Source organism: Alexandromys fortis, unplaced genomic scaffold (genome assembly GCF_014885135.2).
Source record: "Alexandromys fortis isolate MF-2015 unplaced genomic scaffold, M_Fortis_MF-2015_v1.1 scaffold_246, whole genome shotgun sequence".
NCBI classification, from domain to species: Eukaryota; Metazoa; Chordata; class Mammalia; order Rodentia; family Cricetidae; genus Alexandromys; species Alexandromys fortis.
In genome coordinates, this window is record NW_026068131.1 from 307925 (window position 1) to 335680 (window position 27756).

Genomic DNA, 27756 nt, shown 5'->3' on the forward strand with positions numbered 1-27756 from the left:
GAGGCGAGAGTGCAAGCTGAGACCTCCGTCCTTGTGGCAGAGCTTCACTCAGCCCTCAGTTTTCCTTATTTCATTGATATTCAGGGCAATACAGCATGCCAGCTTGGTCCTCCAACTCATGTCTTGTATTCCTTCCACCCACTCATTGCTTTGTACACTTGCCTACTTCTTTTGCCTCTCCTAAAGATCATAGCCTAGCTTGGTTTACATGTTCTGAAGGGCTCAACCTCCTGGAAAATGAGACTGTTACACATTACTTGAGTGCATATTTATATTTTTCTTTACTTTGTCTCTAACTAAAACTCCCATACCCTTCCTTTTTCGTTCTTTTTCTTCTATTATTTCCCTTTCTGTACATCTGTACACTTTCCACTCTTCTTTGTCCTGACTAGCAACCTAATGCTAACACTAGTCCCAGTGATTTCTTGCTTGTTTTCATTTCTACTCATATTCGCAATACCATAACTATTACTTTACACAGTACTGTAAGTATTCATTTGTTTCCTAAAACAATTGGTTTTTAAGGAGAAACGACTGAGTGTTTTATAGTCAACAGGTATTCTAATTTCGTAGTGGCTGTTGGTGTTTTTAATATGAAAGGCTCCCATGGACACATATGTTTTGAACGCTCAACCCATAGGAAGCGGCACTACTAGGAGGTGTGGCCTTGTTGGAGGACGTGTGTCACTGTGGAGGCAGGCTTTGAGGTCTTATCTGCTCAAGGTACATACAGTGTGGCAAACAGTTTTTCCTTCTGCTGCCCACGAATCAAGATGTAAAACTCTCAGCTCCTTTTCTGGCACCAAGTCTGCCTGAAAATTGCCATGTCCCACCATAATGATAATGGACTAAGTATTTGAAATTATAAGCTAGCCCCAATTAAATGGTTTTCCTTTACAAGTGTTGTTCGTGGTCAGGGTGTCGCTTCACAGTAATAAAACCCTAACTAAGACAGTGGGTTTACTGCTGAATAATGAATGATACGGTTTGTTTTTCTTAGCAGGTACTTTTTCCCTCTGGCGGCAATACTCTATCCATACACTATGGCTTGTTTAGAACTAAGCAAGAGAATTAAGGAGCCTTTGGAGAACACTTGGAGTTAGCGAACTGACCTTTTCCTCTTTTTTAGGACTGTATGATTTCCATTCATCAAATCCAAGATAAAATGGAGTACCTGAAAATAACAGACTATTTTAATCCTGACGCCGTTCTCGATATTTCGGGAAATCAACAACAACACAGGAAGGCTGTGAGAGATCCTTGAATGTACCACCAAAACTTGGCATACTCATTTGGTTTTCACAGGACTTTATATTGTAAATAGTTTATATTTATGTACGCAGTGCCACAAAATAACAGTAATTCCCAGAAAATAAAAACAAAGACTCTATGGGCTGGAGAGATGGCTCAGCGGTTAAGAGCACTGACTGCTCTTCCAGAGGTCCTGAGTTCAATTCCCAGCAACCACATGGTGACTCACAACCATCTGTAATGTGATCTGGTGTTGCCTTTTGGCCTGAAGGCATCCATGCAGACAGATTACAGTATACATAATAAATAAATAAAGATTTTAAAAAAAGACTCCTAAAAAATCAACTTATACCTGTGTTAACAGCTGCTGTTGCTCACAGTACTTCTTTTTTAGGTTTGTAATTTCCAGATGTAAGTTTGAATAGTCCCTGGAACATAAATAGATGACTTAAATAAAGAAAGATATTAGTGTTCCTTAAAAACTTGAAAATATCCTAAAATATAATTAATTATCTGAACTAAGAGTATCCATTATGCTCTTCACAAAATCATATCTGTATTGTCCTAGTGGAATATTACTGCCTTTTAGTTTAAAGTCACCACACCTTTACTAGTTCAATATGTCGCACGGATTTTAAAGCAATGAGTTTTTGGCGGTGGTGGTAATAACTTGGATCATGGCACATTCTAGGAAACACTTCTGCTACTAAGTTGCATCTCCAACCCCATACATTTATATTTTTTAAGACTCAGATTAACTTGATATTTTGGACTTCAGTGATGAATGGAATGACAGATGTCATGCTTAGATTTCTCACAGTACTACCTTAATGCTTTTCTAGACTTAAGCAAAGGAAAAAATAAATTCCTTATTAATTAACTTCAACCGCTGGAAGAGAAAAATATTCTACAGAAGTATATGAGTACAAATAAATCTTCAGGTTAGGAGTTTTACACCAAACTATCACATTTAAGACTTCTATTAAATAATACAAGAGACACATGCTACAGATTGCATTTATAATGCTGAATTAGTTTTTATATACAATTTTTCATTGAGTTTTGTGTTTTAAGAATAAAGAGCAATATAGCAAAATTTCAATAAGTTGAAAGTGCTTACAGGTATGCTCCCTCTGGTACTTTTCAATTATTAGAGAGGAACTGCTTGAAATGCACAATATTTGAACATGTCTAATTATCTGTTGATCTTTGACATTTTGACTGGGAAAAGCCAGTCTATCTGGGAGCCTGCTGTGAGATTTTTGTCTCTTAGTAACATCAGAGGCTACTCCCATAAAGTCTCACCAACATGACTGCTCAAATAATGTCAGCATTATACAGACTAAATAGGGTATATTTCAGAATATATGTATATGCATATAACATATGCATGTAATAACAATTAATAAAAAAGAGTGAGGATGGATATATGGGAGTGTTTGGAGAGAGTAAAGGGAAGGGAGACATATAATTAAATTATAATTTTAAGAATAAAAATGGCAACACTAGTAAGAGGAGCAGATAAATGGGTCCAGTGATAGCTTTTTAGAATTAGTTATTTTTTTCTTTCATTTAGTGTATAGATTCTTACATCTCCAATTTTTATTGTGGGCACCTAAATTCTTCCAGAAATTACTTCTAAATATGATATGAAATACAGAACTTCACATGGGAAAATATCACAAATATTTGCTTAGAAAGAACTTCATAAGGCTACTTTTTCACTATTTAGGAGTAGTGTTTTGACTTGTTTGCATATAAACCAGCCAGAACTAACTGGAACATTATCATCCACATGATATATACATATGCAATGGTTAGCATTCAACAACAGACTGACACCCAAAATTAACACGGACTGGCCCATGTTCAATTTCAATGAAAATCTTGGTTTCTTTTCAATGTTGATGAAAAATGCTTCTATCGACTCCATTCCTACTTTCCTTTTTCTGTTTCTGTATATGAAAAGCTTAATTTGTTAAGTCAAAAAAAAAGAATCATGAAATTTAAGGTTCATTTGCATGTTACGGTAAAATGTTCAAAAAATTCTATTTTAATTTGAATACTGAAAAAAGGAAATATAGGTAGAATCAGCATAATAAAAATGGCAATCTTGTCAAAAGCAATAAACAGATCTAATGCAATCCCCATCAAAATCCCAACAAAATTCTTCACAGACCTCGAAAGTACAATACTCAACTTCATATGAAAAAGCAGAGTCCAGGATATCCAAAAAATTAAGCACAATAAAGGAACTGCCAGAGACATCACCATCCCTGACTTCTAGCTCTACTATAGAGCTATAGCAATAAAAGCAGCTTAAAAACAGGCATGTGGATCAATGGAATCTAAATGAAGACCCAGACATAAATCCTCATACCTACGGATGCTTGATTTTTGACAAGGAAGCCAAAACTGTACAATAGAAAATAAGAAAGCATCTTCAACAAATGGTGCTGGCATAACTGAATGTCTACATGTAGAAGAATGCAAGGAGATTCATATCTATTGCCATGCTCAAAATCCAAGGCCAAGTGTATCAAATAACTCAATATAAATCCAGTTACACTGAACCTGATAGAAGAGAAAGTGGGAAGTAGTCTTGACTGAATTGTCACAGGAGACCACTTCCTAAATACAACATCAGCACCACAGACACTGAGAAAAACAACCAATAAACAGGACCTCTTAAAACTGAAAAGCTTCTGTAAGGCAAAGAAAATGGTAAATAAAATGAAACAAAAATGGTAAATAAAACAGAATGAGAAAAGATCTTCACCAACCCAACATCTGACAGAGAGTTGATCTCTAATACATATAAAGAACTAAAGAGACTAGACATCAAAATACCAAATAATCCAATTTAAAAATGGGGTGCAAATCTAAACAGAGCATTCTCAATAGGAGAAAGATATTTAAGGAATTGCTCAATATCCTTAGCCACCAGGGAAATACAGATAAAAATGACTCTGAGATATCATCTTACACCTATCAGAATGGCTAAGATTTAAAAAAAAAAACACTGAGGACAGCATATGTTGGAGAGGGTGTGGAGTTAAGGGAATGTTCCTCCACTCTTGTGGGAGTTCAAACTTGTACAGTTACTTTGGAAATCAGTATGGTGATTTCTCAGAAAACTGGGAATCAATCTACCTCACGACCCAGAATTACCAGTCTTGGGCATATACCCAAAGGACACTCAATCATACACAGGGACACCTTTTCAACTATGTTCATAGCTGCATTATTCATAATAACCAGAACCCGGAAATAACCTAGATGTTTCTCAACCAAAGAATGGATAAAGAAAATAGAATACGTTTACACAATGGAGTATTATTCAGCTGTAAAAAGCAATGACATCATGAAATTGGTAGGCAAATGGGTGGAACTGGAAAAAAAAATCATCCTGAGCGAGGTAACACAGACCCAGAAACAAAACCCAAGTATTTACTTACCCATAAGTGGATATTTGATGTAAAGCAAAAAAATAACCAGGATACAATCCATAACACCAGAGAAAGTTAGTAACAAGGAAGACCCTAAGAAGGACACATGGATTTCCCTGGGAAGGTAGATGAGATCTCCTAGGTAAACTGGGGTGGGAGGTAGAGAGAAGGGAACTGGGGAAGAGAACATGAGAGATCAAGATGGTCGAACTTGAGGAGGGACAGAGTAGGAACAATGAAAGAGATATCTTGTTAGAAGGAGCCATTATGGGGTTAGGGAGAAGCCTCGTGTTAGAGTAATTCCCAGGAATCCGCAAGGATGACCCTAGCTAAGACTCCTAGCAATAGTGGAGAGGGTGCCTGAACTGGCCTTCCCCTGTAATCAGATTGGTGACTCCCCTAATTGTCATCATAGAGCCTTCATCCAGTAACTGACGGAACCAAATGCAGAGGTCCACAGCCAAACACCAGGCTGAGTTCTGGGAGCCCAGTCGAAAAAGAGGGAGGAGGGATTATATGATCAAGGGTGGTCAAGATCAAGTGGGACAAATCCACAGGGATTACAGTACACTGGAGCTCACGGGAACTCACAAACTATACCTGTAGCTAGGGAGCCTGCATGGGACTGAACTAGGCCCTCCACAAGTGGGTGACAGTTGTGTAGCTTGATCTGTTTGAGGGGCTCCTGGAAATCGAACTAGGCTCTATCTCTGATGCATGAATTGGTTCTTTGGAAACCATTACCTATGGTGAGATGCGTTGTTCACACTTGATACAGGGGGAGGGGCTTGGTCCTTCCTCAACTTCCTCCCCATGAAAGGCCTTACTCTTTCTGAGGAGTGGATGGGGTGGTTTGGGTGGATATGGGGGAGAAATGGTGGGTGGAGGAGAGGGAGGAGGAACTGTAGTTGGTAAGTAAAATGAATAAAAAAATTAAAATAAAATATAAATAAAAAAGAAAATTAGGCCTTAAAGTACAAAAACTTGATTCACTAGAAATCCCCATATGGAAAAGAAAAACAAATATCTTCAGTAAAAACTGAATATTAATGAATATTTGCTAAAACATGTCCACATATATCTTCTCTACGATAATGAATTACAGTATTTCCTCAAATGTATTATTGTGTAAATATCTAGCTAGTTAAAATTTGCCTTATAATATTACTTCCTGGGTAAAAGTCTTACCGTTAGAGATATTTCATGGTGTCTTATGGACTCGGATTCCTTATTAAACACTGAAGAAGATTATAAAGAATTTATTTGGGGGGGCTGGAGAGATGGCTCAGTGGTTAAGAGCATTGCCTGCTCTTCCAAAGGTCCCGAGTTCAATTCCCAGCAACCACATGGTGGCTCACAACCATCTGTAAAGAGGTCTGGTGCCCTCTTCTGGCCTGCAGACATGCACACAGAGAGAATATTGTATGCATAATAAATAAATCAATAAATAAATAAATAAATAAATATTAAAAAAAAGAATTTATTTGGTAGGCCAAACTAAGGGGGAAAGACTGAAGGAAGAATCAGTAAATGCATGGGACATGTACATCAGAGTACTTAAATACACAATTTATACATTTAGCAACCTTGTATCATTTTCTTTCTCAGTTAAAATGGAAATTTCTATATACCTTAGTACTCACATTTCTGTTGTCTTCTACCCTGGGAATTTTCCTTCTGACTTGTACAGTGGAATTCTAGACAATCACAGTTATAGTTGAGCTACCAGCTCATCAATAGCAATTCAAGAATTAAATACTTTGATTTAGTGTTGTGTTTTAACTTAAAAGACATCACACTAAAAAGTTCCATATAAAATAAGAGTGGAGTTTCCCAACTTGGAAGTAATCAAACTTAAAATCCTGGAACCAGGCCCTAGAAAACAGATAAACACCCACTGTTTCATTTGTGAATATCTGGCATCCATGTCGCTCTGCATGTTTCTAAGCTCTTGCATTTCAGTCAGAACTTTCTGAAATTCATCAGAGTAGAGGTTGGCATCGTCAATTTTTATTGTTGGCCCCTAAAGTGGGAACAGTACAGTCAGGCTGGTTAAAAATTTGGCAAACTATTAGCTATCCATTATGAGCACTAATGACAGAGAGAGAAAAAAAAACATGACTAATGGAAAAAATTACATCTGCTTCTGCAAATGTACCTTGATTATAGTGCTACACTATGCATGCTTCATGTTATAGTTACTGCATATGTTATTATGCTTTCACGAACTTGGATGCTCCTGGAAGATTAGGAAACTGGAGAGGGGCCTTATCAGTCCATAATACTGGCTGCTCTTCTGGATTATTCTGTAACTTAAGTCTCAGGGGATATGACACCCTCTTCTGGCTTCTGCGAGTACTACATGCTCATAGTAGTAGACATTGAGGCAAAATACCCACACATATAAAAGTTAAATAAGAAATGAAAATATTTAATTTTTGACTATACTTCTTCCTGATCTCAAGAACAATACCTTACACATAGAATACTTTCAATAAACCCAGAATATATATTATATATACACACACATGTACTTGTATGTATTATATAATACACACATTACATACACAGACATCTATGACACCTTAACTCTGAGGGTTAGGAAGGGATCATAAGTTTGAGGCTGAACATGCCTCAGACACCTCCACCAAAAGAAAAAGAAAAGAAAAATGAAAACTCTAGTTAAGTATGGCAGAATTTCTATCCCTAACAAAATGATAATACTTTACAAAGACAGAAAAAATACAATTTATTAAGTACTGTAACATAACCAAATACGGTATATATCATTGTCTGTGACTTAAACAATATATTATATTCTGTCATACATATATCTCAATATTTTTAGAGTTGAACTCTGAATTTTTCCCTCCTTTTCCTGTTGTGAGTGATTATGAAAATAATATGTGATTAGTTTTATTTTGTAAATAATATACAATGTGGTTAGCTCTCAGAAATAATCCATAGCAGACTATAGATCCATTTTTGGCCTGTTGAATTGTGAGCATATTAAATTATGTTTTTTTAATGAAATGAAACACCATACTATGGTTATACAACGTAATACAAAATAATGCCTATAATAATGTGAAAATTAATTTTGCAGGTGGTGCTTGGAGCAGCTTTAATGATTTGACTGTGTATTATTTCCAAAGGTTTAAGTGCATTATCACCAGAGTTAATAGAACTTTTAAAGTTTCATTCATTCATAATGAATATTCATTCACAATGAATATGGACATAATAAAAGCTTATTAAGACTTTTTAATACAGATGAGAGAAGCAATACAAGATAAAAAATTTAAGAGAATAAAACATTATTAATTATTCTAAATTAAATCTTTATATCACACCAGCACTACAAATAGGAACTAGAGGCTCCTGGTCCCTCAAAGTAAAACTTCAAAACTGTCAATAGAAACGTCTACCACGTTTTACCTGCTGGAAATGTGTCAGAAGAATAAGATGGAACCCTGCTGTATAATTAACAGACTGGAGAGAAATGGGATACTTAAACATAAAACGATGGCCATGAGAAACAGTATGTAGTAAACTGAAAATTAGTAGTATAGATATATTTTTATCAGGATTACCTGCCACCAGACATACTTTATCCAGTAACTGATGGAAGCAGAGGCAGAGATTCACAGACAAGCACTGCGCTGAGCTCTGAGAGTCTTCTGGAAGAAAGGGAGGAGGGATTGTATGAGCCAGGGGCATCAGGATTGGGGAACCCACAGAGAATGCTGACCTGAGAGCTCAGGGAAGCTCAAGGACGTTAAACTAACAGGGATCCTGCATGCTACAGACCTAGGCCTTCTGCAGGTGTGTGACCATCCTGTAGCTTGGTCTCTTGGGCTTCTAACAGTGAGAATAGGAGCTCTCCCTGGCCCTTAGCTGGCTCTTGGCAACCTGTTCCCATACTGGATTACCTTGCACTGCCTCAGGCCTGTCCCAGCTTGATGTGCCATGCTTTGCGCAAGCTCATGGGAGGCCTGCACCTTTCTGAAAGGAAATGGAGGAGCAGAGGATGGGGAGGGCGTAGATGGGACATGAGGAGGGAGGGGAAACTAACTGATACAAAAAAAACAACGAAAAAATGTTATTTAAATAAAATTAAAAAGAAAAAAGAAGAGGGTGCAATTATATTACCAATGAGCCAGTTCTCTCTTTTGATTCTGTGACGAAAAACGAATTGCCTACCACCTGGATAGTTCATAAACTAGGCATCTCCTCTTTAGACAGTCTGTATCCTCTCTGTGATATTCACCAAACTGATGGAATAAGAGCTACCAAACCACTGCTGCAAAAATTGTCTTTTTTCAATCATAAAAATTAAAATAAAAGGACGGTATCCCTTTTACATATTATTACTTTCAATAACTAATGAGATATGAGAATAATTGTTCCCCATGTAGAAGTTTTAATCTCAAATTAAACACTCTTCAGGTCATATGTCTTAAAATTATTCTTAATTAGACCAAGAAGATTAAGTGTTCAGTAGAATCAGCAATGTCTGAACATAACTCCCTTTTCAATGGATTGAAAAATGACTCCGCGAAGCATTGTTTCCCATTCTCTAGCTCCTAGAATAGAAACTGTCATTCCGAAATCACCATGACTAAATTGAGAGCAGTTCAATTCGGTATAAGAAAAACAAAATTTGACCTAGTTTCCTTTTAAATTAAAACTATTTTACATACCAGCCGCAGTCCCCCTCTTCTCCCTCTTTTCCCTCCTCCACCTTCTTTCTACACACCCCCAATCCAGGCCTCAGAAGGGTTAAGGGCCTCCCATGGAGAGCCAACAAAGCCTGGCACCTTGAGGCAGGACCAAGCTTCTTCTGACTGCATTAAGGCTGAGTAAGGCATTCCACCATAGGGAATGGGTTCCAAAAAGACAGCTCATGTGCCAGGGACAGATCCTGGTCAAATAGATGAAACCACACAACTGTCAGTGACACGCAGAGGGCCTAGGTGGGTCCCATGTAGGTTACCTAGATGTTGGTTTAAAGTCACTGAGCTCCCACTAGCTCGGGTCAGCTGTCTCTGAGTTTCCCTGTCACCATCTTGAACCCCTTTGCTCATATCATCCTCCTCCCTCTCTTCGATTGTACTTAAGGAGCTCGGCCTGGTGCTTGCCTGTGGATCTCTGCATCTGCTTTCATCAGTTACTGGATAAAGGTTCTATGATGACAGTTAGGGTAGTCAGCAATCTGATTACAGGAGAAGGCCAGTTCAGATATCCTCTTCACTATTGTTAGAAGTTTTAGCTGGGGTCATCCTTGTGGATTCCTGGGAGTTTCCCTGGCACCAGGTTTCTCCCTAACCCCATAATGACCTCCTCTATCAAAATATCTCTTTCATTGCTCCCCCACCCGTTCCCTTGCCCAACTCTACCAAGGTGTTTTTATTACTATAGCTCTATAGTAGAACTTGAAGTCTGGGATGGTGATCCTTTATTATATATTTATATTATGTTATATATATATATATACATATATATGGATTGTTTTGGCTATTCTGTTTTTTTTTTCATATGAAGTATTGTACTTTTGAGGTCTGTGAAGAATTTTGTTGGGATTTTGAAGGGCATTGCATTGAATCTGTAGATTGTTTTTGGTAAGATTGCCATTTTTACTATGTTAATTCTACCTACCCAAAATCATGGGAGATCTTTCCATTTTCTGACATCTTCTTTGATTTCTTTCTTCAAAGGCTTAAGGTACTTAAAGTCTTTCACTTGTTTGGTTAGAGTTACCCCAAGGTATTTTATATTATTTGTGGTTATTGTAAAGGGCATTGTTTCCCTGATGTCTTTCTCAGCCCATTTATCATTTGTATACAGGAGAGCTACTGTTTTGTTTGTTTGTTTTGCTTTTAAGTTAACTTTTCATCTTGCCACATCACTGAAAATTTTTTTATCAGTTGTAGGAATTCTCTGGTAGAATTTTTGGGGTCCCTTGTGTATACTATCATATTATCAGCAAATAATGAAAGTGTGACTTCTTTTCCAATTTGTATCCCCCTGATCTCTTTTTCTTGTCTTATTGCTCTAGCTAGAACTTCAAGCACTATATTGAATAGATATGGAGAGAGTGGACAGCCTTGTCTTGTTGCTTATTTTAGTAGCCTCACTTTGAGATTCTCTCCATTTAATTTGATGTTGTCTGTCAGCTTGCTGTATATTGCCTTTATTATGTTTAGGTATGTTCCTTGTACCCCTGCTCTCTCCAATATCTTTACCATTAAGGGGTGTTGAACTTTGTCAAAGGCTTTTTCAGCATCTAATAAGATGACCATGTGTTTTTTTCTTTCAGTTTGTTTATACTGTGGATTACATTGATAGATTTTCATGTTTAACCATCCCTGCATCTCTGGGATGAATACTACTTGATTGTGGTGGATGATTTTTCTGATGTGTTTTTGGATTTGGTTTGCCAGTATTTATTGAGTATTTTTGCATTGTTTTCATGAGGGAGATTGGTCTATAATTCTCTTTTTAGTTGCACCTTTGTGTGATTTGGGTATCAGGGTAACTCTAGCCTTGTAAAAAGTGTTTGGCAATCTCCCTTCTGTTTCTATTGTGTGGAACAATCTGAGGAGTATTAGTATTAGTTCTTTGAAATTCTGGTAGAATTCTGCACTGAAACCATCTGGCTCTGGGTTTTTTTTTTTTTTTTTTGTTGTTGTTGGGGAAGTTTTGATGACTGCTTCTATTTCCTTAGAGGTTATAGGTCTCTTTAAATTGTTTATCTGTTCTTGATTTAATTTTGTTATGTGGTACCAATCCAGAAAATTGTCCATTTCCTTTAAATTTTCCAATTCTGTAGAGTACAGGGTTTTGAAGTATGGCCCAATGATTTTCTGGACACACAGTGTGAATGGGTTTACAGGTCTGAGAAGAAGTAGTGGTGCTAAAAGCATATCAATGCCTTCAAATGGGGCTGTGCAGCTCCAAATGGTTAGTGGAGGGTTAGAAGCAGTCTCAGTCCAGAATAGCTGAAAGATGCTGTTTGAAAAAGACTTCTGTGGACTTAGTGCCTTAGCAACTGTGACCGTATGTGAACAGTACCTCCCAGGAAGCTCAGAGTGAATGACACATGCCTACGTGCTGAATTTGGTCTAAGAAAATTCTTCCAGATAATAGGGACACCCCTTTGAGTCAGAAATAAGCAAGGTGGAATCTAATTTGGAGCCAAATGTTGCCATTGAATGGTATAGGCCCTAAGCTGCTCACCAGATAATGGAAGCAATCTTCCCCCTAGAGATGAGTCGATCATTAGTAACATACCTGAGAACTACTCAGAAATATGACCAGCATCTGAGTTTCCACCAGTCAAGCCCTCCCCACTGACCAGAATAGCCCTATCTCCAGGAAGAAAGCATAGAATCAATAACAAGATGGCCAGTCTAAGTCAGATTTCTGGGAGCTAAGCAACAACAGGCTAGATAGAATGCATCCATCTTCTACATTCCACGTTTATCCTCATCCATATTATCTCTCTCGCGCCCTCTTCCCTGGTCTTTCTTTTTACATTTTCGTTTCCCAAAGAACATAGGCTCACAAGGTTTGCATATGTCTCCTCCTTCAATTTACCTTTAATATGTTCCCCCTCCCCCAACTTCTTGTTCCTTTGTAGATATTTTCATCTCCACTTTTTCTCAGTCAAATAACAAACACTACTGCTCTTACCCTGCTGTAGCTGTTGCTATTTGTTGATTTTTCTTTCTACTCATATCAAAAGCAACTAATATATTTGTACACAAACTAATATCTGTGTTCCTTTAACTTCTAAATTGATCACTGAATAAGAACAGATGACTTTTTATTGGGTTAATACCAGATTGCTATTGAGAGCCTATCCCTTGACAGTGATTTTTTTCCAGACAATATTGTAACTGTAGGGGAATATTATGGATCAAATCTGGTGTCCTCATTAGCTGTATTGCAGATGAAAACAATACTTCAACCCTATAACATCATAGCTTCACTTGTAAAGACCAGACAGTTCCCCTGAAATAATGAGGGCGATTTAAAATTAGTGAGTTAGTTAATCATAATGAAATGTAAAAATAAATAAATTCAGTCAAGAGCTAAGCTCCAGATATACAAGACCCAATGGAAAGCCATGATTTGAAAAACCAAAAAAGCAATAGTAGCCCTCCAAAAATAACTAATTCTATAAAACTCGTCTCCAGGAAGAATTAGTTACATGAAATTTTAGTTAGGTGACTCTCAAGTATGAAATTAAGAAAGACAAACCGAAGGAATTCTAAGAACTCACACAAAAATTCAAGGAAGTAATAAATATAAAAATAATAAATATAAAAAGTAAATATTACATATCAAAGAAGAATCCAAACATGGCAACATTGAAGAAAAACCAAACTGGAATACTGGAAAAATGCAAACAAAATGAAAATGTCTGTAGAATGATTCAAGGGCAGGATACAACACTTGTGCTTGAAGTTATAATGGAGGAATCAGAATATTTCAGAAAGGCCTCACATAAATTAACCTAAAAGTATGGCTCATACAGTCAGGATAATCATCATGCTATGATAATAACAAATCTAAGAGCCATTATGAAGGTATAGTTAATGGTTTGGGCACCAGAAAATTTCCCAGAGTTATGAAAAGAGATGCCAACCTAGATATAGGAAGCATTTTGGACACGAACAGAAAATAAACATGAAAAAACTTCCCTTCAACTAAACTAACTATAGAAACCAAAAACCTATTTTGAAAGCAACACAAGAGACATCACCTACAAAATCAGGCTTGTGAGGGTAACAGTAACAATGGGAAAAAATATAAAAAGCATGAGATGACATATTTTAAGTTCTGAAAAACAACTACCATCCCAAAATATTATATGCAGCAAAACTATGTGGAAAAATTTAAGGAAAACCGGCTGAAGGCATTCATGACCACTACACCAGATTTATGGACGATACTTAAAGGAGTCCTTTAAAGTAAAAAGGAAAACATCCATAGGGCCACAGGAAAAATAAACTGCACTCCTGTAACAGTTAGGTAGAAGAATAAGCCCCAAACCAGAAAACAATAAAATATCAGGAATTAACATGCATCCTTCAACAATAACTCTGTTCATGGAAGGTATTAATTCCCTAGGCAAAAGACAAAGATTAAAAGATTAAATTAAAAGCAAGATTTATTGATTTGTTGCCTCCAAACAAATGACAGTTTTTAAGGTGAAAGGATTTTTTTTAACTAAGCAAATGGAAGAGAAAAACAACACTCTACCATTGGACTTATATAAAATACTTAAAACAGAAAATATAAAGAACAAAAAGAAGGCACAGAAAGCAGCAAGAGAAAAGCCACACATCACAGATAAAGAAAAACACATCAGAATAATAGCTGAGTTTTCAATGCAAACTTTGAAAGATGGAAAAGGTTAAAACAATGTAATCCTAGTTCTAAAACACACAAAATCTATACTTCTGTCTACAAGAAACTCATTTTTGTTTTAATCCTGGGAACCACCTTACAGTGAAGGGATGGAAAAAAAGTTCTACAGACAAATGGGACCAGGAAGTAAACAGGCATTGCTATCTTAATATCTGATAAAATACTGTTAACTTATTTAAAAGCTATAATACTGTGCACACTATACATTAAAATAAAAATACTTATATAATTAAATATCATGTATTACTAAGAATATTGAACTGTGATCATGAGAGAATAAAGGTGAAAAAATTACTTCTATAGTTTTTTTTAATGAAAATAGATCATAGTTTTCCAAAAACGTCTTAAGACACTTAGAGATTTAAAAAAAATATCTATTGACAACCAATACTTCTTACTGACATTTTCTTTCTGTATTTAGGTCCTGAACTTCTAGTATATAGACAAAGGTCACATGAATTTCCAACATACAAAGAAATCTTGCAAGTGAAAAACTGTGTAACTGCAATCTATCCTAGCCTCCTCTGCTTATTTTCTCAAATTTTATTTCAATACCTACACAGTAAAAAAAAGACACAAGAAAACAAAATAGAGCACAAAGAACAGCTTATCCCAGAAATTAGTGTTTGGGTAAATTAATTCCTAAAGGTCAATTTACAGCAACCCAAAATACACCTAGCAACCAGTTCCTGATTCCAGCAGCTTCATGCAAAGACTTAGAGAAATCATGAAATGTTTAAAGACTGCATGCTACCCTAAATCCTACAAAAAACGTATAAGAAAGGGATCTACTTCCTACCTTTCGCTTAATATTTTCAAGAAGACAGGCTCCTCCTTTTTTGAAGAGTGGATGCTGAAATTCCATAGAACCTTTCTTTTCCTCACTAGTCTTTTCACTCTGCGGTGAAACCTTTCGGAAACCATCTAGTATAAAGGGCAAAATTGAAAATTAGACAATGATAATGAATGTCATACAAGAGATTCTAAGAAGAAATCTAGAAGGATCAGAAGTAAGTAATATTTAAAATTTTTTGATGGTCATAAAAGATAATTGGTACACTCCAATAGCTTAATTTCAAACTTGGATGCTTCCGCTTCTTCTTATTATTCTTTATGTCGTGTGTGTGTGTGCAAGCACCTGTGTTGTTGTGGTCTCCTGTGTGCGAGAATATAGAGACCAGAGGTTGATGCCATGATTTCTTCTTCAATCCCCTTTCCACCTTATTTTTTGAGGTAGCAGCTCTCATTGAACTTGGAATTTGCTATTACATCTAAACTGGCTGGCCAAGTGAGTTCCTTAGATCTGCCTATCTCTGTCCTTTACACCTCAGTGCTGGGATTTAAGATGTGCAATGTCCACTTGAGTTTTACATTGGTTAAGGGAACCTGAATCCATTTCCTCACACTTGCACAAGGATTTTACTAACTGAGCTGTTTTCCAAGTCCCAGCATTTGAGATCTAAATTGCTTATGCACAACTTGGGAGCAACTTTAGAGTCAAAATAAATAAGGATGGGTCACACACACACACACACACACACACACACACACACACACATAATCTCAAGCCTCATTTTAACCAACAGGTTCCAATTTTTCCAGTCGCTAACTAAATGCCAAGATACTACAATATCTCATGTATTCTCAAGTGTGTATGTGTGTGAGGGGGGATAACACTATGTGTTCTGGGTCTTATCTCCTTTTGCTACCATGTTAATCATTTGGAAAATACTGAAAAAGAAGACAGTATGAAAAAAGGATGGAAAACAGACATGTTGATCAATGGAATTAAATGGAAGATCTAGACATAACTCCAAACACCCATGGACACCAGCTTTTTTTTTTTTATAAAGAAGCCAAAAATAGGCACTGGAAAAAAGACAGCACTTTCAATAGATGCTGCTGGTCAAGCTGATATCTTCATGTAGAAGAAGACAAATAGACCCATATCTATCACACTGCACAAAACTCAAGTCCAAGTGGATCAAAGACTTCAACATAAAACCAGACACACTGAACCTGATAGAAAAGAAAATAGGGAGCAGCCTTGAAATTATTGGCACAGGAGACAACTTCCTGAACAGAACACTGATACTGCAGGAACTAAGATCAAGAATTAATAAATGGGACCTCATGAAACCGAAAAGCTTCTGTAAGGCAAAGAACACCATCAAAAGGATAAAACACCAATAGAGGTCTAATATTCAAAATATATAAAGAATTCAAGAAAGTAGGTATCAAAAAAGAAAATAACCCAATTAAAAGGAGGGAACAGATCTAAATAGAAAATTATCAATAGAGCACTCTCAAATGGCTGTGGAACACTTAAAGACATCTTCAACATACTTAGCAAGCAGGGAATGCAAATCTAACCTACTCTGAGATCCTATCTTACAACTCTCAGAATGACTAAGATCAATAATATAACTGATAGCTCATGCTGGTGAGGATGTGGAATAAGCCGAACACTTCTCCATTGCTGGTGGGAGTACAAACTTACACAGCCACTTTGGAAATCAATGGACTTCAAGATTCAGCTATACAACCCTTGTATATATACACCTAAAGGACACTTGATTTTACTAAAAGGACACTTGTTCAACTATGTTCATTGTTGCTCTATTTATAATAGCCAGAAACTGGAAGCAAGCTAGATGTTCTTCAACAGAAGAGTGGATAAAGAAAATGTGGTACATTGATACAACGGTGTAATTTTAGCTGATAAAGAATGATATAAAATTTGCAGGCAAATGGATATAACTAGGAAAAAATAATCTTGTGTGAGGCAATCCAGGCAAAGAAAGATAATATTATATGTAGTCACTTATATGTGGATAATAGCCATTAAATAAATCATAACTGAGTTACAATCTATAGACCCGGAGAAGTTAGGTATAAAGAAAGGTGTAGGCCATGGATTCTGGAAGGGGAAAACAGAATACATTTTGTGGGAGGACTGGCGATGGGGAAGTGGAATGGAATGTTTATGTGGGAGGGTAAGGGGAGATAAAGTTGAGGGAGGGGATGCAGGGAGAGACAGAATTGAAGGGCATTTGAGGGAATGTGTGGAAATGCAGTGCTGTCGAAGCTTTCTAAAATATGAAGGTGATTCTAATGAAGTATCCAAATAATGAGAGAGATAAAAGCCCAACTGGCTATCTCTTGTCACCAAATGAAACTTCCAGTATTGAGACTTGGTTACACCCAAAATGAGTTGTGAGCCAAAGGGGTTCAATGGAAATCTCCCCTAAACCCCAGAATATTGCCAAGATCATAGGTTGCTCTCTACAAACTGATGGCAGGAACCCATTGCTGAAGACAAGACCCATACAACTCTTTATGGCAAAGGACACCATCAAAAGGACAAAACACCCGCCTACATAAATGGTAAGGGTTTTTTTTTCCATTATGGAAACATTATGGTGACATAGAGCTGGTGTCCACCTAGAGCCTTTACCCAGTTGCAAAACCTGGAAGAGTTTTCAGCCTGAAAGAGCCTGAAAGAGTATGCACATGCATGGGAGGAGGAGAGGGAGAAGAAAGTACAATCAAGATGTATTATATGAGAAAAGTATATATTTTTAATAAGAGGGGAAATACATAAATAAGTAAATAAACATATTTCTTTAAAAAGGAAGAAAAACAAAAAGATCTGGAGATGTGCCAAACTAGGTTATAAACATCCTAACCAAATTTATATAATAATTATATACTAAATATCTGAATAAAGACTTCTCAAAAGAACAGTGTGTGTGTGTGTGTGTGTGTGTGTATGTGTGTGTGTGTGTGTGTGTATGTGTGAATGTGTGTGTATAAAAGACCCTGGATAAGCAAAGAAATCTTGAGAAAAAGAGGATAATGCTGGAATGGCTATCATATCTCTTCTCATGTGATACTTCACAGACATGGTAGTTAAATCAGCATAGCACTGACAGAAAATTGGGCCAATGGAATAGAACTGAAGACCCAGATTCATGTCCATGCAATTATTACTTCCTGATTTTCTACAAAATTGCCAAAAATGCTCAGATACTTTAACAAATGATCTATAGAATGAAATCAGACCAATTTCTAGCACCCTACACAAAAGTCAACTTGAAGTAGATCAAAGACAGTGTGGAACCTGAATCCTTAAAGTGCTAGAAAAGTTAGCATGCGCTCTAAATAGAGCTTCATTCTTTAAACAGTATTTTACAGATTAAATAAAAGCGCAGTCAAATTCCCCATAAATTAATATCAACAATAGACTAATAGAACATTGTGAAAATGAAAAGCTTGTTTATATGTTGATTTTGTATCCAGCAACTTTGTGGAAAGTGCAGTAAGTTCTAGGAATTTTCTGTCGGAGTCCTTGGCATCTTTTATAGCATCACATCATCTCCCATAATTTGACTGCTTCTTTTCCTATTTGTATTCTTTTGTTAAAATTCTATTGTTTTCTGCTCTAGATAGAACGTTGAGCACTATGTTAAATAGGAGTAAAGACAGTTAGCAGTCTTTTGTTCCTGATTTTAATAATATTGGTTCAAGTTTTTCTCCATTTAAAGGTGATGTTGACTGTGCACTTGTCATATATGGATTTTAATATTTTGAGGAATGTTCCCTCTGATTCAAATTCCTCTAACAACTTCACTATGAAAAGGATGTTGGATTTTTGTCAAAGATCTTTCTGTCCTCTATTGAGGTAAGCATGAGATTTTTGTCTTTAACACATTTATCAATTTAAATATATTCTGTAATGTTAGGAAATATTCTGTAGATGTCTGTTAGAATCATTTGGTCTCTGACATTTAACTCTGATATTTTCCTGTTTTTTTTTCTATTCTTTCTGCTGGATTTCCTGTCCATTCTTGACAGTATGATTTCAAAGTCATTTACTCTTACCAACCTGATATTATTCTGTAATTTAGTATCTACCAGTGTTTTTCTTTGTTCTGAAGTATTCCATCCAATAATCTTTGTAAGGCTTGTATAGTTGTCATAAATGCTTTGAGTCTGTTTTAATCATGGAATTTTTTCATTCCATCACAATTATGACTGATAATTTAGCTGAGTAAAGTTATCTGCTGGAAATGTATCCCATACAAGGACTTCTTAGGTGTTTATAGAGAGTTCTGAGGTGGGTGGTGATCTTGGCAACTTTCTTTTTTTAATTGATTTTATTGAGCTATACATTTTTCTCTGCTCCCCTACCTGCCTCTCCCCTCCCCCCTTCAACCCTCTCCCATGGTCCCAATGCACACCCAATTTACTCAGGAGATTTTTTTTTTTTTGCTTCCCATGTAGATTAGATCTATGTATGTCTCTCTTAGAGTACTCATTGTTGTCTAGGTTCTCTGGGATTGTGATTTGTAGGCTGGTTTTCTTTGCTTTATGTTTAAAAACCATTTATCAGTGAGTAAATTTGATAATTGTCTTTCTGGGTCTGGGTTACCACATTCAATATTATGATTTCTAGCCCCATGCATTTTTTCTGCAAATTTCAAGATGCCATTATTTTTTTTTCTGTGGTGTAGTACTCCCCTGTGTAAATGTACCACATTTTCCTTATTCATTCTTCGGTCGAGGGGCATTTAGGTTGTTTCCAGGTTCTGGCTATGACAAACAATGCTGCTCTGAACATAGTTCGGCACATATCCTTGTGGCATGATTGAGCATCCTTTGGATATATACCCAAAAGTGGTATTGCTGGGTCTTGAGGACAGTTGTTTCCTAATTTTCTGAGAAATCACCATACTGGTATCCAAAGAGGCTGTACTAGCTTGCACTTCCACCAGCAATGCAGAAGTGTTCCCTTTACTTCACAACCTCTCCAGCATAAGTTGTCATGAGTGCTTTTGATTTTGGCCATTCTTACAGGTGTAAGATGGAATCTCAGAGTTGTTCTGATTTTGGGCAACTTTCTTGATTCCCACAGATGAAGAGCTCAGAGGAGGAGCTCTGTTTTTCAGATAACGCAGGAGGTAGGAAGGAATGGGACCTAAGTTGAGGTAAGACAATATGGAATCCCAAGCCACTTTCTCTACTCTTACTTTTTGTAATGTTGAAATTCTTAGTTAAAACAATAAGACAAAAGAAACAAAAAACATAAATATGAAAAGAAAGGTATACTTATCCCTACTTATGGATAATATAATTCTATGCATAATGCACAGTAAATACTCCACCTAAAACTTGAACTGATGAACACTTTCAGCAAAATGGCAAGATACAAAATTAACCAAATGGTATAATTCTATATATAAGACATTGTAAACTTTCCACTCAAAACTGACCTGAGAAACACTTTTATCAAAATGGCATGATACCAAACTAACCCCCACATTGATAGTATTCTTACATACCTATTACAAATATGCTGAAAAAATCTCATTCACTATTGTTGCAAAGTTCTGCCCCAATTCTGAAGTAGACCTAATCAGAGAAATGAAAGACTTGTATAGCAAAAATTTGAAAATATTCAAGAGAAAAGGAAGAAGACACTGAACCATGTAAATACTTTTCATACTCATGGATTAGGAGAATCAACACTGAAAATGACCATTGTACCAAATGCAATTCACAGAATACAATCCCAATCGAGATTCGATTATCAGGCTGGGCAGTGGTGGTGTATGCCTTTAATCTGAGCACTTGGGAGACAAAGACAGGAGGATCTCTGTGAGTTCAAGGCCAGCCTGGTCTACAAGAGAAAGTTCCAGGACAGGCTCCAAAGCTACAGAGAAACCCTGTCTCAAAAANAAAAAAAAAAAAAAAAAAAAAAAAAAAAAAAAAAAAAAAAAAAAAAAAAACCAAAAAGAAAGCAAAAAAAAATCTATTATCATTCTTCACAGAAGTAGAAAAAGATTTTAAAATTCATTTTAGAACCTATAAGACCTTAGATACACAAAACAACATTGAACAGAAGAGTAATGATAAGGACTGCTATACCTAATTTTAAGGACTATTACAGAGAAGCAGTAACAAATCCAACATAGTCCTGGGACAAAGACAAATCAATGGAAAATAATACAAGATCCAGATAGAAAATCACACAGCTACAGACACATGGTAAGACAACACTGATAACAAAAACAAAAGAAAGAAGGGTTATTTAATAAATGATGCTGGGGAAATTGGATAGATACACATAAACAAATGAATTTTATCTCTCATCTTGCACAACAAATCAACTTCAAATCAGTCAAAGACCTCAATGTGAAACCTTAAAGTCTGAAACTGCTGGAGGAAAAAGTAGGAAAAACACTACAAATCATAAGTAGAGGTAAGGGCTTTTAGAATCGCATTCCAGTGACTCGGGAAATGAGGGGGAGGATTAAGCGAGGCCTCTTGAAGTCATAAAGCTTCTGCACAGAAAAAGAGCCATTCTTGAAGGGAAGATACAGCCTTCAGCATGAAAGAAAAGTTTTGCCAATAATGTATCTGAGCATTAATATATAGAATGTACAAATAATTTAAAAATCTAAAGAACAAATAAACAACTATTCAAAAAAAGCTAGAAATGGAAGAGAGGGTTCTGAAAGAAGGAATTAAAATGGCCAATTAATTTTTTTAGTGTTCATTATCTTTAGCAATCCGAATTAAAGTTACTCTAAAATTTCCTCTAACCATAGTCAGAATAGTTATTATCCAAAACAAAACAAAACAAATGACAACAAATTTTGGTGACTGTGTAAGGAAAGAGAAACTCTAAATCACTGTCAGTAGGTATATAAAGTGATATAGTCATTGTATAAATTAGTGTGGATTTTTTTTTAGGAAAACTAACAGTAAATTACATATAATACAGCTAGATGATTCTTGCTAATATACTCAAAGGACTCTACATCTTAACAGAAAGATTTCTGCATACCCATGTTAACAACTGTTCTATTCATAATAGGAAAAAATGAATCAGTCTAAATGTCCCTCAACTCTTTAGTGGACAGCATATATATGTATATATATACATAAATTTTATTTATCCAAAAGAAATATGAATTATAGATTCTGAAAACAAATGAACAGAACTAGAAAATATTATATGAAGACTGATAACTCAAGCTGAGAAGATAAACACCACACTTCCTTTTTCATATGGAACCCAGGTTCTACATTTTATACATTGTTATTTATATGGGAGTGAGAGGAGAAAAAAAGTCTTGCAAAAGGAGAGTGAAGAGGGTAATAGAATACATCCTCAGTTAAGAGCATAGCCATAATGTCTATGAAGTAATACACTTAAACACAGATTACTATAAATCCATGCTTAATAAATAGCAGAAAATTGTCCAAGTATATTTAAAAGTAAACATTTATTTCAAGAATTGCTTTCTGAAGGATTATTTCCCTATCATGTGATGAGAAGTATAACTTTTATTTCCAATTTCTACATCCTCTATTAAAGCAAATAACATAAAACTAATCAAATGAGGGCTATTTTTCTCATCAAAATACCACATTTTTACAAGAAAGATACAATTCCTTTCCATTTGGAATATACTTACAAGGAAGTTAACATGCTCTCTGGGCATTTGAAGCTATAACTTTAAATATTCTTATCAAGTATCCATTTGCAAACATTTAATGAACATCATTTAATCAAACATAGCTGGTTTGCCAAGTTATGTGGAGTATTTACAAGTCAATAAGATGAGATTCTTGCTTGTAAGAAAGATAACAGAGTAGGGAATATAAATGCATTCACAGTTACTACATTACAACAAAGTTAATACTAGTACTTGGGAACATATAGGAGACAACAATTAATTATGTCTAGATGGTGATGTCAAGTGTATTTAGAGTAAAACCGACAAAATAAAGGCAGCCAGTGTTGTCTATGTTGAAAATTAATTCATATCCAAAATAAAAACACTTGTATACGAATGCAGGTAGAAAGAATTCACATATGAACCTACATGAGTGACAACATATATCAGACTCTACATATGTGATTATGCAACTTTCTTCATAGAGAGAATCTTAATATTTGCCGAGGAGAGTGACCACATAGAGACAGGCTCTGCATCTACATCCATACAAGTGAGGACATACAGAAAAGTCTTGTCCTGAGCCAAGACCAGTGAGCACAGACAGATTTTGCACATATAGTCAAGTGAGTGACCACTTAGAAATAGATGTTGTGAACCTGCCCAGTTGTCTTTCCATTACTGTCTTAATGTTTTATGTTTATGGAATGCATGTATGTTCATGCATTCCATATTATATATGTGAAGGTCAGAAGATCGCTGGCAGAAGTTATCTCTTTCTACCATGTGGGTTCCAGGAATTTAACTCAGGTCATCAGGCTTTGGGGCAGTTAGTTTTATTCACTGAACCACATCACTTTGCCTGCCTTCACTTTTAATACTTATCTATAATGTAACTTCAATTTTGAACTAGCTTTGTCCTGTCCTGCTCTCTCTCTTCCTCCAACCCCCTTTCTTTCTATTCTTTCCTTCCACTCTCTTTTCTTTTTTCTCCCCTTCTCTTCTTTTTCTCCTTCTCTTCCCCCTTTTTCATAAAGATTTGTTTATTTTTAATTTTGTGTATGAGTATCTTGTTCACATGTAGGCTTATCTTCCATGTATGTGCAGTGCCCAAGGATCCCAGAAGAGGAAGTCAGAATCCCCTGAAACTGGGATTAGAATCAGTTGTCAGCCACCCTTTCGATGCAAGGAACCAAATATGGATTGTCTAGACGAACAGTCAGTGCTTAATGACTGTTAGGCCAATTCTCCAGCAACCTCTATCTCTTTCTTTTTTGTTTGATTTCTTGCTTTTCTTTAGGGCTATCTTCGAGGCTGAGGGCATCTTTATTCCCTGGCCTCTCAAGTCCTGGCATTGTTTAGGTTATCTGCATTTCTCTTCCTTTCTGTTTTTATTGTATCTTCAGGTAGTGCTTCTTTATGTGCTACCATTCTTTGGCCATTTCTATTTACATTTTCCCCTTCTACTCTTTTTCTTTTTCTGTTGCTGAGTTTCTGTGGTACTGCAGTCCCTCCATCTGAGAGCTCAGATAACCTGATACTAGCATTTCTGTCTGAGTTTTGTGTCTACCTGCTTGTCTTTATTACTCTACTAGCTCAGTCAAGTCCATTCATGGAGCGAGGCTGGGCATGGCAGAAAAACAACTCTGATGAACAGATACTAGGAACAGAAAAGCATTTTGGGGAGGAAAGCATTTGATGTGAATAAAAAAATGATTAAGAAAGTCATTGATAAAAGAGAGTGTATGACAATCCTACACAAAGTGTGGCCCAAGGTCTGTTCTTAGCTTGCAATCATTTTGCTATTAATTGGCTATGTACTTTTTAAAAGTCTATAATAAATGTTAATCTCTGGGATGAATATGTTCTCTCCAAGAGCCAAAACCCTTCTGTCAAAAAAAAAAAAACCCTAATGTCAGACTTGAGGCGCTCTCTTTTGAGTTGTTTTTGAGGGTTGTCCAGAGGCTTCCAAAATGTTACAGGCTATTGCTATTGCACTTGGTCATCTCCTATCTGTGGAAGATAATTCTCTATTTCTGAATACCCCATGAACTTCAGGCCCAGAGAGCTTTGAGTTGCAACTAACCCGAATGCCTAAGAGAGGTCTGAGGACTGGCTTCCATTGTATCAGAAGGTGACACGGAAGCTTCTAAAACAGAGAAGCAACCAATAGTTGTATCCAGCTATGAGATCTATTAATTATTATAAAAACAGAATGGCATGTTAACTCTATGGGTACAGTAGTGGCATGCATATCTCGGCACTAACCAACAGCTTTCGAAGTGGACAAAAACTCCTCTCAACAAGAGGAAAATTGTGCCTGATACTGGAAATATAGCAAACTAAACAGAGCTAGTGAAGTCATGGATCTTGAAGGAAAACCAATAATCACCACTCTACTAAACCAAAATAATTCCTAATTACATTCTAAATATTTGTCCTTATTCCCTCAGATAAGTGTAGTTCCCACTCCTCATCAAGGGAACTTCTCTTTGCAACAGCTGGAAACCATTATGGAAAACCACAACTAATCAAAAAGCAGACTTATGGAGTGCATTCCTAACTGACATATCTGTAAAACACTCTTGAACCCAAGTCTCAGAGAACATTAGAGAAAAGTGGCAGAAATACTGTGGAAAAATTAGAAAAAAACCCACAGTTTTCTGTGAAGATTGTGTTTCCTTGTAATGTCGGAAACTACTCCCATATTGTCAGCTACATTACCACTCAAAGTTGAGCTAAATAAGGCTAACTAAAGTAGATGGAGGAAAGCCCCAAAAGCTTCAAGCCTACACAAAGAACTACAGACAACCAAAGAGTGTTGAGAACAGGAGAGATACTCACTGCCAGGGAAGAACATGTCAATTGATTATCCAATAGCAAATAATTAGCCTTGAAGAAATATATATGAATACACATATATTCATATATATGTTTTATACATTGAATTATGGATATGAATGTTATAAATATAACATACAGACTGAGCAGTTATTTGGGAATATATGTAGAAACATATATGTATATAACAATTAATGCAAAAAAGAGGCCATAAATTTGTAAAAAAGAGAGGCTGAGTATACGAAAGTTTGGAGGGAGGAAAAGGAAGGGGGAAATGATGTAATTATAATTTCAAAATAGTTCTAAAAATTAAAAAAGAAACAAAATGCCCAATAAACACTTTTAAAGTATTCAACATCCTTAACTATCAGAGAAATGAGGATTAAAATGATTTTAAGTTTCTGTCTCATCAGACAGACAGAATGGCCGTCATCAGCAATAACAATAAGTGATCAAGTGGATGTGGTGGAAAGGGAGAACTTATCCACTGTTGTTGTGAGTGTGGTGGAAACTACTGTAGCCACTTTGAAAATGATTTCTCAAAAATAAATAAATAAAGTCAGGAGCTCACAGAGGCTGAAGCGACAATCACAGTACCTGCATGGGTTTGTGGTAGGTCCTCTGTATATATGTGTACCTTGGTGTTTTTGTGGGACTCCTAGAGGCGGAAGTGGGAGATGTCTCTGACTCTTTTGCCTGTTCATAAGTCCCTTTCCTACTACTGGGTTGCCTCATCCAGCCTTGATATGAGGGTATGTGCCTAGTATAATGGCATCTTGACATGCCATGTTCAGTTAGTATCCCCGGGAGGCCTTCTCTTTTCTGAAGAGAAATGGAGAAGCAGTGACTCTAGGGGAGAGGGGAGGTGGAGGAGGGAAACTGGGAGGGAGGATGGAGGTGAAACTGTGGTCAGGATGTATTGTATGAGAGAAGAATAAAAACTAAAAACAAAAACTCTAAAATTAGATTTACCATATGACTCAGCTATATCACTACTGGGTATATACTGAAATACTCTGTACTTTACTACCAGGATACTTATACAACTATCTTCACTGCTATTTTAATTATAATAATTTATTTTTAATTATTAATTAGAAAATGTATATGGAATCAAGCTAGGTGTCCATCAACTGAAGAATGGGTAAAAAATAACTATATATATACATAATAGAATTTCTCCACTACAAAGAGAAATAAAATAAAACTTGCAGGTGAATGGGGAAGACTGGACTACATTCTACTGGGTGAAATCATTCAGTCTCAGAAAGAGAAACACCACAGACCCTCATATGTGGATCCCAGCTTAGTAAAATATAGGCAAAATGAAAGTAAAGGAGAATATTGGAGGCAAAAATATTCTAAGAAAAAAGTGGCATGGAGAAATTGAGAAAATGGGATGGGGGAAGGATCAAGCAACATAAAAACTATATGGAAAAACTATATGGAAACTATGATCCTGCATAAAAGTGAAAATCTTCACCAACCCCGCAACTGACAAAGGTCTGATCTCCAAAATATATAAAGAACTCAAGAAACTAGACCGTAAAAGGCTAATCAACCCAATTATAAAATGGGGCACTGAGCTGAACAGAGATTTCTCAACAGAAAAAGTTCAAATGGCCAAAAGACACCTAAGGTCATGCTCAACTTCCTTAGCGATCAGGGAAATGCAAATCAAGACAACTTTAAGATACCATCTTACACCTGTCAGAATGGCTAAAATCAAAAACACCAATGATAACCTTTGCTGGAGAGGTTGTGGAGAAAGGGGTACACTCATCCATTGCTGGTGGGAATGCAAACTTGTGCAACCACTCTGGAAAGCAGTGTGGCGGTTTCTCAGAAAATTCGGGATCAACCTACCCCTGGACCCAGCAATACCACTCTTGGGAATATACCCAAGAGAGGCCTTATCATACAACAAAAATATATGCTCTACTGTGTTCATAGCAGCATTGTTTGTAATAGCCAGAACCTGGAAACAACCTAGATGCCCTTCAATTGAAGAATGGATGAAGAAAGTATGGAATATATACATATTAGAGTACTACTTAGCAGTAAAAAACAAGGACTTCTTGAAGTTTGCAGGCAAATGGATGGAAATAGAAAACACTATCCTGAGTGAGGTAAGCCAGACCCAAAAAGAGGAACATGGGATGTACTCACTCATATTTGGTTTCTAGCCATAAATAAAGGACATTGAGACATTCGGGTTCTTAGAGAAGCTAAATAAGAAGGAGAACCCAAAGAAAAACATATAGGCATCCTCCTGAATATTAACCTTCATCAGGCGATGAAAGGAGACA

The 27756-nt window shown here is 36.3% G+C and overlaps 1 protein-coding gene across 1 annotated transcript in view; it reads right to left on the reverse strand.

The window, feature by feature from the left end:
• The window catches only part of LOC126490838 (heat shock factor protein 3-like), a 48404-nt gene that overhangs the window by 7240 nt on the left and 13408 nt on the right, over window positions 1-27756 (reverse strand). Inside the window, exons 3-6 of the mRNA XM_050126053.1 lie at window positions 14938-15062; window positions 6599-6723; window positions 1604-1679; window positions 1113-1174 (exon numbers count right to left, since the gene is read on the reverse strand). Of these exons, the coding sequence (XP_049982010.1) occupies window positions 1113-1174; window positions 1604-1679; window positions 6599-6723; window positions 14938-15062 (388 nt within the window). The remainder of the gene's footprint in view (window positions 1-1112; window positions 1175-1603; window positions 1680-6598; window positions 6724-14937; window positions 15063-27756) is intronic.